At 39.5% G+C, this 14,397-nt stretch overlaps 1 protein-coding gene across 2 annotated transcripts; it reads right to left on the bottom strand.

The window, feature by feature from the left end:
* Positions 1–2,697: 2,697 nt before the first annotated feature.
* LOC112276817 (uncharacterized) lies at positions 2,698–13,038 on the bottom strand. Of its 2 annotated transcripts, XM_024508544.3 has the most exons (23): positions 12,836–13,038; positions 12,006–12,540; positions 11,491–11,799; positions 11,189–11,356; positions 10,828–10,890; positions 10,372–10,611; positions 9,855–9,938; positions 9,288–9,452; positions 9,103–9,159; positions 8,852–8,913; positions 8,683–8,737; positions 8,179–8,315; positions 7,938–8,003; positions 7,651–7,768; positions 7,319–7,423; positions 6,355–7,188; positions 6,050–6,148; positions 5,583–5,654; positions 5,106–5,247; positions 4,666–4,761; positions 4,068–4,213; positions 3,709–3,800; positions 2,698–3,595 (listed from the first exon to the last, which is right to left on the bottom strand). In XM_024508544.3, the coding sequence occupies exons 2-23, from the start codon at positions 12,132–12,134 to the stop codon at positions 3,370–3,372; spliced, it is 3,465 nt and encodes a 1,154-aa protein (XP_024364312.1). In that variant the 5' UTR covers positions 12,135–12,540; positions 12,836–13,038; the 3' UTR covers positions 2,698–3,369. The 2 variants fall into 2 exon arrangements, with proteins under 2 accessions (XP_024364312.1, XP_073387205.1); XM_073531104.2 differs by lacking the exon at positions 6,050–6,148.
* Positions 13,039–14,397: the final 1,359 nt, after the last annotated feature.

The following is a 14,397-nucleotide window of genomic DNA, read 5'->3' on the forward strand; positions in this document are numbered from 1 at the left end:
TTCACATACAAAAAAATTCATCTTTTAAAATGTTTCAGTAAATATGTGTGATAGGATATATCGGCTCTTTAATGCATAAATTAGGTATATATGATAAAAGATACGAAGAACAAAAATATGAACTGTATTAGACATTTGTGATAGCATGTAAAAATAATACCTTACATCAATTCATATTAATCGTAAAACTGTAAGTCCTTTGAATATGTTTTATTCCATAATATTTTCAACAATAACTATTATTCGTCTGTAATGCTTCTAAATTATTTATTTATTTATTTATTTATTTTTTGAAATTTAAAAATCAACCAAAACTATTCTGCAGGATCGTAAAAGATCAATCGGGATGTTTTTATTTTGTAACATTCTATTATTACAAGCATAAAACTTTGTTCCATATTAAAATGATAGTTTAATGTACATACTTAATTTACCGAATGATAAAAATAAAAATAAAATTAGCAAGATAAGTGTGTGTCCTTCATTTATTTTATTATAAAATAATAAAATACACATATTCATATATGGTACCAACATTCCCCTGCGTTCCCAATCTGGTAAGTTACACTAGCACGGTCGTTCTATAAGTTCCCATGTGTTCTCTATTGGGAACTTAGTCTCGCACCTCTGACAAGGGAGAGCGAGGCCTCAACTTCCACAGCTCGCCGGAACCCGAGCTCCACAGTCTCATTTGCTCTTCCTGTTTCTCGCTGTCGGTGGCCTGATCGGCGTCTCTTAGTGAACAGGCAGAGGCTTAAACTTGAACCAGCGTAGAAGAATTTTTAATAAGATATGGTTAGGAATCAGTGGCGCATTGTTCAGATTTCACAGAGAGGTGTGGGAGGAGGTACTGAGACAGGGCATTTGAGACGGAAAGTGATGGGATAGATATTGGCTGTCTAGGCCTAGGAATCATGGGAATCGTTGTGTCGCGAAACCTCTTGATGGATGCATTTAAGCTCACCGTGCGGGATCGAAGCTCCTGCTAGGTTCTTGCGTCTTTCGCATCGCCTCTGCTTATTAAACTTACAGTTGGAATCCTCACTGCGTGCATTCATTGGGAAGAGAAAGTTGCACGAACGGTCGGCTTCGTATTTGCGTTGCGAGTGGTCGTCATCAATGAATGTTTAGCACAGCTTCTAGGATGATCTGTCCAAAATTTTGATGTATCGTGTTCTTTTTTCCCAAGTCTTCCGCAAGACTACGAATTATTTATTAGCTAAGATTTCATGAGAAATAAGCAAAAAAAGAAAACAGTTAGAATGCAGGAGGAGATGTAATGCTGTAAACTTGACGGTTGTGTTGTCACAATAATGGATCCATGAATATTGGCACCCCCTTCGACGCCATCACTTTGCTTCCAGCGACCAGTTCACCAATCTGAAAATGAAGTAAGTGATGACATGTGCACCGACACCAATTTACTTTCGGTTTCTTTTTAATCCTGCGTGAAGACCTTGCAAGAGGAGCTTCCAATGGTGGCTCTCCAGCAGACGCAGTTAGAAAGTGTTCCATCATCGCAGCCGACTACTCTGCAGCGCTTTCAGTAAACTTGCCTTTCTGCTGCAGTAATCTTGTTCATCATATATTTTCTGGGAAGTACAGTCTCATTGTTAATCTGTTCTTTTAGAATTTGGTTTATTGAAGGTAAGCGTCTATTCACGTTCAGATTTATTTATTTATTTATTTATTTATTTTATTATTAAAATTTAAATAATCATAATATAAATAAATAATATTGTAATTAAATGTTGCAATCATAAATATAATATTTATTTATGATTGTATAACAATTTTAACTTGTAACAATCAGTTCACTATTTAACTTTAAAAAAAAGAGAAGAAAAGCTACAACTACCTATGAATGTATTTTTTCTTTTTAGAACACTTATGAGTTGATGTTTAAAAACCATACTTCACAAAAATTACATTTGTAGTTGAAAAACAAATACATCTTTGTTTATTTTATTTTAATTTATTTTTTGCCTATGAAATCACAAAATTTTATTATCAATTAAATCTTCAATTTCAATATCAATTAAAGTCAAAAACTTAGTATCTATACATGTTCTATCAAGTTGCCTTTGAAATTACAAAATTTTATTGTAATCTTCAATTTCAATATCAATTAAAGTCAAAAACTTAGTATCTATACATGTTCTATCAAGTCTCAAAGAAGCAATTTTCATAGAATCATTTATAGTTATACAACTTCATAATTGGTCATATTTCAATCTAGATCCAATACAATCTAGTGCCCATGTTTACTAGTCATACAAAAATTGCAACAAGCCTTTACCAATATAGAAAGAATAGGATTTTTTATACAACATAATGACATTCATTCTCTCATGCAAAAAATGGATGCCAAAGCATTTTTATTCAAATGTTATCACATGCAAAAGCATAGGGATGAATAATTTGATAATAGTAAGATATATTTTTTTTACATAACTCACAACATGAATGTCAACCACTATTGCTTTTTCTTGCCAACCAATACAAATACACCAAAACTAACATTCATATTTTTTCATGTATATTCTTTCCTTAACACTAATCACATTCATCCTGAAAAGAATATAAAGAAAAATCAAGAAAGAAAAAATCCATGCTGTCTTTCAACCCACCATTAACGTCCAACTACTCAATTTATTTGAAGACGAATTCATTCACAATTTTGATACAAGCGCAGACTTCATATAAGTTTTTCGTGAAAAGTGTGTTGTAAAACTTACATGACACGTTGATAATTCTCATCAAACCGCAAATATTCTAGAAATTTCTATTGAGTTTTCAAATATAGTAAACAATCAGAGATCAATCGTCGTTATCTACACTCATCGTGACAACGATAGGTCGAAGAATCTTGCAGTGCTTCAATTGGCCAGCCTTGCAAGTTGTCACCGTCAGGGTCAATTGATGTAAGAAATGCAAGAGCACTCTTACTGAATAATAATGCTACAATTGTAGCACATGGATGAGCTTATTTTGTAATACGTATTGGTGCAGATTAGGCACATGTTACAAAAACCTGATGGTCTTGTTACTGGAGAAGAAATCTCGTATGCGCACCGAACCGGAGAGAAGATTTCAGGAAAGGCCAGATCTGAGTGGAGACGTCTGCTCCCAGGGACTGGTATTAGCGTTGCCCAAGCAATGTTTCGCTGCATAAGTTTCCTGGTCAATGTGACTAATCTTTCACAAAGCAAGTGAAAGAATGCATAGCTGCTCATTATTTCGACACGGTTATTCGATGCCAAAATGCTCACTCATAACTATTGTCGCGAATGTCGACCAGATTATCATTTGACTTGTATACAAAAGTGGACCAGTTAGGGTGAAATTACAAATCGGCAACTTTTCCCGTCATCTTTCTCCAACGCTATAAATATTGATGCTGCAATCCTTGGATGCAGTTGCAAAGCTAGCACCAAGTCCATTTGTATGACAGGCCAAAGACAAGCAGTTGATTGAGTCTGAATGGTCTTGTAAAGGGGAATAGTCCAAGAACTCAGTAGCCAACTCCGTTTCCTTCGACATGCTACCATTGGAAGGAAAGATATGTGGCCAGAAAAACAAAGATCCATCCGCACTGCAAGAACATAAGACCCATATGAGAATCTAAAATTGCTTGTCAAAATCACTTAGTACACAATTGACACAGGAAAGTTGTAAGTCGAGAAGAGAAATTTTAAAATGGATAACCTTCCAGCGATGATCAGATCTCCTGCAATCTCACAGCACCGCAAGGAGCTCCCGCAATCTTTAGTAGCTAGCACAGCACCCGACTGCCTTGTCTGATTCAACACCACTGCCGTTAAGCTTGCACAATCGATATCACACAATCCCGTTCCCATTCCATTTAACTTCAATGCAGTGCACTTGCACAGTAAACATTAATAAAGTAGTGAAAACTTTATGTTCACTCGGCGCAGTCAAGTGGATGGTACGAAATGATTTTATACAATAGTTGTCCCTCTAAAATTGACTGTTTTTCCTGCAAAAGGTTCAGATTGTTTTGGTCCATTTATTTTGTTTCATACTTCAAGATTTGGATTTCATACCTCAAGAACACGTAATGAACCATCGGTGGATGCCACGACTACTTGATTGCTATCATTAGACAGACGCAATCCTGTGGCCGACCCACTACAGCTGCGATGCCAAACAGACGATCTTGGATTCCTCAAGTCCCAAGCAAGAATAGTGCCTGCAATTTCAAGTTCAATTATAGCTTAAATGGGAATTTTGATGTCGAGTTGGCCACGCCAGACCATCCCACACCACGCGTCAAATTAATCTCCCGTTACTGAACCCATCATGCTTAAGGGTTAGGTTAAAGGGAATAAAATGGAGACGGTAAAAGTACGAGTACGAAAAATAACTTCCAAAATGCAGGTAATAATCTTGTTGATCTAAACGAGCTAGCGAATAAAATATACTTGCAAGGCATAAATGAAGTATGCACTTTCAATCTTTAGGACAAGAAAACAGAACGGATAAACCGGCCGGAGCCAGCCAATGACATTCTTATTATTTTGACTCTTCCAAATCTGGAAAATGTGTCTTTCAAGAACAGAATAATTCATGTCAACAACAGCTTGGAATCTTGATTTTCAGCAATTTTGTAAAACATCGTATCAATACCAGATGACATCATACCATTTTTAGCTCCAGAAACTGCTAAGCTTCCTTCGGGCTGGGCATCGAGACACCACACTGCACTGTCATGCTCCAAAAATTCAGCCTCCGGTGTTGCTGCAAAAAAAAAAAAAAAAAAAAAAAACAAAGCGTCAGTGATGAAGGTAGTTTGTGATGCAAGAGCAGAATGACGTTAATCACACACAATTATTCACAACACTATAAACTTCAACATAAGCAGGTATATCCACTAAAGCTGTAACTCCAAGAAGAGAAGGTTCGAAATCTCGGGCAACATCGGTCTTGAAAACAAGTTTATCCAAAGTGAGCATTTGTTTAAATTAAATGGTTTTGTAGAAATTGCAGCTTCACGAATCACAAAGTTATTAAAAATTATTGTAACTCAACTCCAAAACTCCAGAGGAAACGAACTTCTATTTGAGTTTCATAGAAACTATCACCTGCAGTTGCCGTAGCCCAACTCTCTCGTGCTTCGCCTATGCCCCAGAGTTTCACAGTAGAATCCCATGAGGCAGTCAGCATTCGCTCGCTGCTGCTGGTTACCATACGCACACATGACACAGCCTCGTCATGCACTCTCATCTGTCAAAACACAAAATATCTGATTATCAGCTTCAATAAAATCATTCTTCCCTACTCATTCATGCATTCCTGCAAGGCGAAATAAGCGTACGATTGACCTACTGCAGCATGTAGTCAAAGCAGGATTCAGTCAGACGTGGATCGATGAAAAAAAAAGAACAAAATTAACGCTTTGTTTTAGAACATAATTGTTTTTACTGTCACTATAATTCTGTACAAGATTATTCATTTTATTACAGAAAAGAAAATAGCCCTCTTAATGAACCGCATGAGAGATGCACAAAAACTACCTTACTAATTGCACTTCATCCTGATGCAAGATTGAGATGATTTACCTTGCTAAGAGCTCGTCCATAGTCTACCGAATATACATAGACGCAATCATCATAGGACCCAGCTAATACGATCTGCAACAACCAAAGTATAATGTTGATTTTTCATGACATTCAGTATTCAAAGATATATTCCATTTCATTTAACAAGATCCTTATTGATGCTCTGTTAAGAATAAATGTCTGAAGCCAAACGTGTAGCCGTAAGGCTGAACATGCCCGAATCAGCAATACTAACTAGGCTCATCAGTACATGCCTGATTCAGTCAGATTCTATTCCACTTGCATATTCATCTGTTGACTTAAATTTAGTGATAATCAAGATTCTCTTTCACAAAGCTTCCATTTTAAATAGCAGTGTCTACTAATTTCAGGTCCAGTGCGAAACGAACGGCAAATAGAAATTCGCTAATGTATCCCTCAATTATCCATTCTGTACTAGTGAAAGAAATATGTGAGGACATACTGGCCGGATAAGCATCTGAGCTCTTTGCTAGAGTTAGGCATGAGAGTGGTAAAGTTCCAAGCTTCGTTGCTCGAATCTGGAAGCCCTCTGAGATTGAATATACCTGTCATCATACACAACACTAATTTTGGTGTAAGACAGCGGAAACAAACAGACAGCAAAGATATCTTGTGTAGAGTATTGGTCAAATAGAAGACAAATATGCTACTTGTAGACATAAAGGTATCAAACAATGACAGAGTATCCTATAAATTATGTGCATCATTTGGAGGCAACCTTTGAAGGCACATAGAAGTCAGTGCAAACCACCTTTATGAAGCCGTCCCTGTCCACCGAGTACATGGTTACAGTTCCCGCAGCATTTTCTTCTGAGAGCACGCATCCATTTACAGGGCCCCGGTGCAGATGTAGACGTTGAGGCTCAGAAAGTCTCTGGCGAAACATGGAATGCCATGCCATTGTTTTATGGAAATCTTCTATATTATGAGGAGCCACACCCGCTTCTGAATCACGCTCTCCTATTTCCCTATCTTCCAAGTTGTCACTCTCCTGAGCAACTCTAGTCTCGACGATATTCTGGCGTTTTGTGTTTGGCAAGTGAAGTACTACATTTTTAACGACATCAAATGGATTGTTGAATTCAGCGAAGTCTAAACCTGGAGATGAAACTGCTGATTCAGTGCGCCAATCCGAAATACCCTCAGGTTTTCTCCAAGCGCTGTCTGGATACTCGTCATCATGGTTTTTACCCAGAGGACTGTCTTCTTTATCACTGTCACTTGACATAAATTGTGCTGCATTTTTCAAGGTTCCGGCTGGGATGGGTGTTCCAGCTCTCATTTTTCTAGTACGTCTAAATGGCGTCTGAGGTGAATCTTTGGACGTAACCTCGTCTGAGATAATCTGAAATTTGACAGAAGAAGTTGGAGTAAGAGGGGTTACTGTAGCAGGGATCTTTCGTGGAGAGGAGGCAAGAGCCATGATACGCGACACGAACTCCATGCTAAGTCCACGAAAGCCTTCTAATTTTGTGCTGTAGTCCGAAAGTGTGTCATTGTCCATGACCGTGGTCATTCTTTTCAGTAACCTGGGAGGATGAGGACTCGTGAAGAGCTGCCGCGGTGCTTGGCCAAACTCGTTGATCTGTTCAGGTAGAAAATCGTCCATATTGTTCACTTCAACAACAAAACTCTTGACGTATATGATGTGCAACAGCATATGGTGCACCATTTACATAATTGAGGAACCAGAAAACATGAGTAACAGATGATACCTGAGCTTCAAAGCCTGCGCGCTCAACTGGATTGTCAATGCTATCCAGATCAACTGCTCCTTCATACGTTAAAGGATGGTACAGGTTGTTTGCAGACAAAGCAGCCTGCAAACAAGTTAAATCTGATCATCAGTATGGTTCCTAATTTGTAAACAAGGTAAAGATATAGATGGAGCAGATTTATATCATAACGAAATGTCTCAGTGTTGGAAGCAACCTGATGTGGAGAAACAGAGCAATTGATGTAAAGCAACAGAAGCGCAGAACTAAGACTTCTAGAAAAGCTATTAAGTTCGCACCAAAAAAAAAAAAGATGGGTTAAACTTTCAGACCTCTCCTCGTTGTTTGTGTCCGAAAATCAGATCTATCCAGAAATGTAGTCGCATCGATACGTGCTGACTCTCCAAAGCTTGCCGATTCTTAGAAATGAAATCCTCGGGACCATTTGCCCTGAAACGGAATCACCTCAATGTACGCTCCGAAAGCCAGCAATTGATTTACCCAAAAATCTACACTTTGCTTATTTGAGTACCAAGAAACCCTCGCAAGTGGAATGCGTTCACATGAACAGAAGCTTGCAACTTACGCCTACTTTATAGGTGAAGGTAGAAAATTTTACCAAGGGGGCAACTTAACATCACCCACGGGCTCTTCATTCTGACGGACACCCAAGTTCAAACCTTCTCTGCAGTATCAAATCGATATTTGATCAGAATCTCAAATATTTGCAATCAAACGCGCAAGTTACTGTTATTGATATGAAGAGATCCCATTCAATCATTTTGTTGAACTGAAAAATAACAAAGAAACAGGAATAAATAACAGCATTAATTTCTTAGTAGAGAACTTCGTTCACATACCTCTTTACTAGGAAGTCAGAAGGGGGACAATAAAATTCAGGAATCAGTTCCTTCAAGTCAGCTGGATTGTTGAGTACACTTTCCCAAGCATCTGCGACGCTCACGAAAAGACGATCGGGAGCATCAAACTTGCCATTCTGTCATCCATCGTTTCCAAATCAGTAACACAACAGTAAAATTCCCATTTGCAAATCGTTGCGTTACCAAAAAGTTCTCACTGCTTGAACACATAGCACCTTGCCATGTTGTACACAGGAAATGGGTTTTTCCATGACACATTACTGTCGTCTCATCATTCGCACAAACCAAGCATATTCCTTCTCGAGTTGATTACGATTAAGGCTTTGAAGTACATCTTCAAACCCTGAACCTTAGAATACTTAGTAATGGAAATGCGTGTTCCGTCACTAATGCTTCTTCACAGTTGGATACACAATCTTCAAAGTATTACACCCTGTATTAACATTCGGATATATTTGACGATGCTATCGCTAAGGAAAGTACCTGAAGGCGAAGCATGTGAGCTGGAGCACCTCGAACAAGCCAGTAAAGAACATACCTGCCATGATAAGTCAACAGCCTTGCCTCAGCATGCCGAAAGAAACTAACTTCTTCGCCCAATAACTTACATAAACACCCAATATGTCGAAGTTATCATAAAATAACAGCTTACCCAGGGGTCGAATAATGAGTTCCATATAGAAACGGGGAACTTGAATTGTCTCCCTCCGGCATCTACATTAACGTTAATTATTCAAATCATTCATGGCCAAGTAAGTATGATCTTCTATGAAAATAAAGCATTCCTACATCATAATGAGATCATAAGTTTCAGAGTAACTCTACAATGATTTCATTCATACGACACTATGGCCAGATCGACCTAAAGCACGGGAAGCGGCGCAGTTCTTCTAAAAAGCATACCTCTGAAAGGCGTTCCCAAAAAACTTCGAGACGTGTAGGGTTAAGAGCTCCAATAGGCTGTCATTACATAATCATTAGGATAAGAGCAGTGACCGTATACTGCAATGTCTGCGTATACTAGAAAACAAACGGGCTTATAAGCAACAGATAGTCTTAAATATCCAAGACCAGGTAAGATAAATGACCTTAGACAAGTCACGATAAACACTTGGATCTGTGAGATCCAGTTTTGAGCTTTTGTAGTCGCATAACACCCATGGCATGATAGGCCATTGCGTAAGATCACAGAAGCTACGTCCAGCTGCTAAATTGAGATACATTAAGTAATCGTAGTTTGAAACAAGCCTTGCCTGGCGAAAACATGTTCACGTCATCAGATATTTTGAGATTTAAGAATAGAAAATCTAGTGCATTCAAATCTTTGTCTTCAACAGAAACTACAAAGTAGTAAAAGCAGTGAATCTATTGCTGCCGCTCACTTTTTGACAAATCGAGGGTTTAAGGAAAATCCTATGAGGAAACTATATAATCAACAAACACGATATATGAAGGACTAAGACACAAAAGAAATCTCCAGTTGAGTAAATGTTCTATTCTTAGTTAGATAAAAAAATAGTAAAAAAAAAGAAAAAGAAAAAGAAAAGACACAAGTGCTATGCGTAAGCTGTTTGACCAAGTTCACTAATTATGGCCTTGCAGCAGAAGTAGAGCAGCAGAAAAGACCAGGCAAGAGAAAAACAAAAGGCTCAAACCTGCCAGGCTGCAGTAATTCTGTTGAGCCAGTAGCTGTCGGCTTCAAGGAGTGATCCTGCAGCGGCAGCAGCACCTGATTGACCCTGTTAGCACCGATCAATCAGCTCAACCATTCAATATCCTGCTCAGCATCCGTTTTTCAGTGTAAGTAATATCTTGCTTCTCTTACTGGACCCACTGTTTTGAGGTGTGCATCATGCATACATTCAGATTTATTAAGCCATTGAGAGACATTTCATACGCATCGATATTAAGTACATCGGCTGCATCATCCCTCAAAACGAAGTCAATAAGTGGATGAACAGGGAACCCAAAGTAATAACACACTAAAACTAGTCTACCCAAAAACTTTAGAAGTGCAATCACTAGTGACAATGCATCTTATAACGGCATGGCAAGCAGCAGATGCTCTGCAACGATTCATCAGATAAACAACTGTAGATGAAAAATATGCCCATTCTCACTATTCCTCTTTACAAAACACATGATCATGCAGGATTGAGGTTAGATGTTTACCCCTAGCTGTTCGAACAGCTTGGATACAACCTGCTCACGTAGTTTAAGATCACGAAAGGTGAAAAATGCACTTGCACCCTCGGCAACTCCACCACTGGACGCAGCCCCTGACACAAGATTAGCCTTGAAAAATATTTCCATTCCAATAGGTCGTAGCGAATGCCGCCGACGTGCTACAGCTATAATTTCGCTGTAAGGCTGTGATCGTACTGGATTATCATTGTTTAGATTATGCAGTGGCTGCAGACAAAATAGTGAAATAATGTAAAATTCTGGAGCATGCTGACAGACAAATGCTGTATTTTAATGAATTCATGTGAACTCCAACCATCGCAGTATTATCATTTAAGATGAAATTTTGACTAGTTCCTTGAAAAAAGAAATCTGAATTTGAGCATAGTATCGCCATTACAAGCTCCTACATCTTTGTATAATCCAAACAATTTTAACGTATACCTGGAAGTAGATTCGGGATTGTGTCAACACTAATCGACCTGGTTCTCGAACCAATGGAGTAACCTGCCGAAAACTCAAAACGCCAGAAGCATCAGAGAAGAAGCTTGCTGTGAGCACGAAAATCAGACAAATAAACCGTGTATCTTTCTGTATTTTTTAAATGGTACGAATTCAAACACAAGACAAGGTGGAAATCATGAACCATTCAAAAGTAAGTTAAACAATAAATACACTGCATACCTTGGTCAGAGATGACTACTCTTATTAACGTAAACAGGTGTTTTCAGCAGAATTCAACCATGATAAGAAGTAATCCAGATGGGTTCACGGAAAACAACAAGAAACTAGGTGAAAATCATACCTGAGCAGCTGGAAGGTCGAGTAAGACGTACTCGCTAAAATACACAAGGCGACTTTGGTCAAAATGTGCCTGGGCCTCTCTTCGTGCAGCTGCATTTTGTAGTATCATATCCCTTTCATCAAAGGGTAGTGCATTTATGGATAACAAGGACTGCGCCTGATGCAAAAACTGCAAAATGGAATGCACAAGCTCACTTGGATCAGCGTTAATCCACTTCACCATATGAGCGCAATGGAATGTCCCCACACCCCTTGTAATGGATTGAGAACCCGCAACGACTGGTTACAGAAAATTTAATGCACCTGTTGAACAGGTGAGAACTCCATCGTGATCCACCAGATACTGTCCTTCTTTTCGATCACGTACGGAGCATCAATCCCATTCTCTTTCATTTTTACGAGCATGCTCGTGCTCACTGCAAACCCTTCCTGTCGACTCCTAAATTTGCTAGCTGGAGTAGAAACAGTCGGGGAGGGCTCTACGAGCTGCTCAATCTTTTTTATTTTCGAAAAAGGAAACATGAGTATAGGAGCCTTGATGTACTCAGGCTCAAAAAATATAGCTCGTGCGCATAATCGTAGGCGACCCTTCAACCTTCTTTGCTGAGAGGGCTGTAACGGAAATGAATTACGAATTAAAAATAAAAACCATGGGTTTCATGTCACCAAAATTAGGTCTCGGCGTTACTCAAATGCTCATTCTCATTAACATGTGCTGAATAGTAATGAAACTAGAGAGCCAGAACTGCCTTCGTGAATTCATGGAGTTAGACACTCGTACAAGCACGTCACTGAAGAAACGTTAACCTGAAGCGTACCTTCTGTGCACCAGGCCCGACCAATCCAGGCCTACAGGAGGCAATCCAATCTTGGATGTAGTGGTCCCCATCCTCCAAAAGAAGATACGAAAACCGCTCAATAGGTATCCCACTCTTATCCGTCCACATTTTCACCTTACAATATCTACTGCCTGATGTTTGTTTACCAGAATCTATAACAGTTGCCGTTCAATATCTTAATCATACAAGTGCACAACACAAGAGGCCTTGAAGTATCATGGACCAATGCCAAGAAAAGTGCCTTTCGAGATGTCTCCAATTTTATATACACTACACCTCCTGAACAAAAATCTTCATTTGTGTCTACTCTTATAGAAGCAAGTTTTCTGCAAATGCTGTACAGGTAATGTGAATCTAACTAATTGGATCATCAAATTGCCGCCCCTCCAGGACATTGAACCCTAAGGCAATGTGGCCTCGAGACGCAGAGATCCCGTTCCAGAATCTAGTGTCGAAGGAGACACAAGCAAGGCGTCCCAGGCTCCAACCACAAGAGGTCTTCAAGCTCCGCTCTCTGTTACAGAAAATCAACACGATCGCACAATTTTCTACGCGTGAGAATTATCTCAGAGACAAAACGAACTACCGAGTTCTCAGCTGGAACCTTAATTCACCAAGTAAAAGAAACAACGCTCAGTTTCAAATTCTCATAATTTGATCTACTAATAAGAAATGCTCATAAGAAACGTTCTCCGAACATCAAAACCACCAGCTCCCACTCTCAACGGAACCACGCAACCACGGAACGAGGGAGAACAAAATGCGGCTACGAAAATCCTCCACACAGCGCCAAAAGAGAAAAACGAAACCTGCAAAAACCGTCCAAAGCTCCCGTCACGGAAAGTGTCCGGCACGAGAGGCGCACCACAGCCCTGAGGCTTCCAGGACTGCGTCGGAGATGGCCAAATTTGGACACAGGCAGGCAGGCAGGCACGAGCAATCTGCAGGCTCCAAGAGTGTGCGAGCAACGACAACAACAAAAACAAAGGGGAGCTTCATCTGGCGGAGAAGCTTCTGTAGGTCCCCGACCCTGCTTTGCGTAATTAAGATTGCTCCTTCTCGTTCGAGTTCGGGAACTCGTTTGGGTACTTCGGGAGCGGCTAGAGCTCCGTTCCCTATACGAAGAGTTATCTTTCTCGTTGAGATTCAGTCGTCGAGCTCTGCCCACTATCTCCAAATTAAAAATCTCTATTCAGGAAAAGCCAAGATCTATATGGTTGACTATTATTACCCATCAGATTTGCAGATGGGGGTGGGGAAATAATGTAGAGGGTATTCATGTTATCGATGATTAGATGTTGAAGAAATAAAAACAGTTAAAGTGGTCACTTTAGGCTCTCACACCCACTCCAATTTAATTATTTAAAAATAAAATAAAATAAAATGAATATGCTAGTGAAAGATTTCTCGTGGAGAAATTCTTCTATGGACTTTATCAATTGAGGATCCGTAGGGAATATTTTGGGGACAGTGAGTGCGCATGTCTAATAAGCTCGTGAGGAAACAGTCCCGCTGGTGAGAACGCGTCAAGGACTGACTCACTCTTTGAGTTCGGCAGCGGTGGAATGTGTGAACGTTGTTCCCATCGAAGATACCGAGGTTCCCCAACGTACGCACTCCAGTGCTTTCTTGGCATGCATTTGGAGCGGCGGTACCCAATTAGATCCCAATGCCAGGTTCCCCTCCTTGTCCACGTCAGCTCACAAATAGGACAAGGTGGAAATCCAAGTGCCGCAGATCCGAGGTGGACATAGAGCGTGGACATTCCACGTCGGATTCCTATTCCAGCTCAGCATTCCGCACTGGTGGTTGTCGCACGAGCTGGACGTTCGGTGGGGTCCACCTAGACATGGTCTTTTAAAGGCAAACTTTCTGTCTCATATAATTGAAGGGGCGAGGGTCCACCCCTTGAAAAATATATTTTTATTAAATGATGGTATTAAAAACATTCCAAACTTGTACTTTGATAACTTCACTTCTAAAAATGAGGTATGAACCATTAATGCTTGATATCGTTCCTTTTTAAGTATTGGGGACCAATAAATACTGGTAAAGTGCAAAAACTAAGTGTATGCTAATTGCAACTCTTAAGAATGTTTAGAAAGACACAAGATTAATAGTAAGTCATACACACACACACACACACACACAAGAGTAGTAGTAAGTCATACACACAAGAGGGTTTCTAAGGAGAGAGAGCTTCATATACACAAATCTATTGATCTAGTTGTGTCTCGTATACAAGAAGAGAAAAGAGGAGAAGATAAACAATACTTCTCTACTAGACTCTAAATACTGTAGCTATGGTAATTACTATAGTCTACAGTAAATATTATGGAGAGCGCTGGCTACATTTAATGATCTCAACACT

This window comes from Physcomitrium patens, chromosome 24, assembly GCF_059467195.1.
Source record: "Physcomitrium patens ecotype Gransden chromosome 24, ASM5946719v1, whole genome shotgun sequence".
Lineage (NCBI taxonomy): Eukaryota > Viridiplantae > Streptophyta > Bryopsida > Funariales > Funariaceae > Physcomitrium > Physcomitrium patens.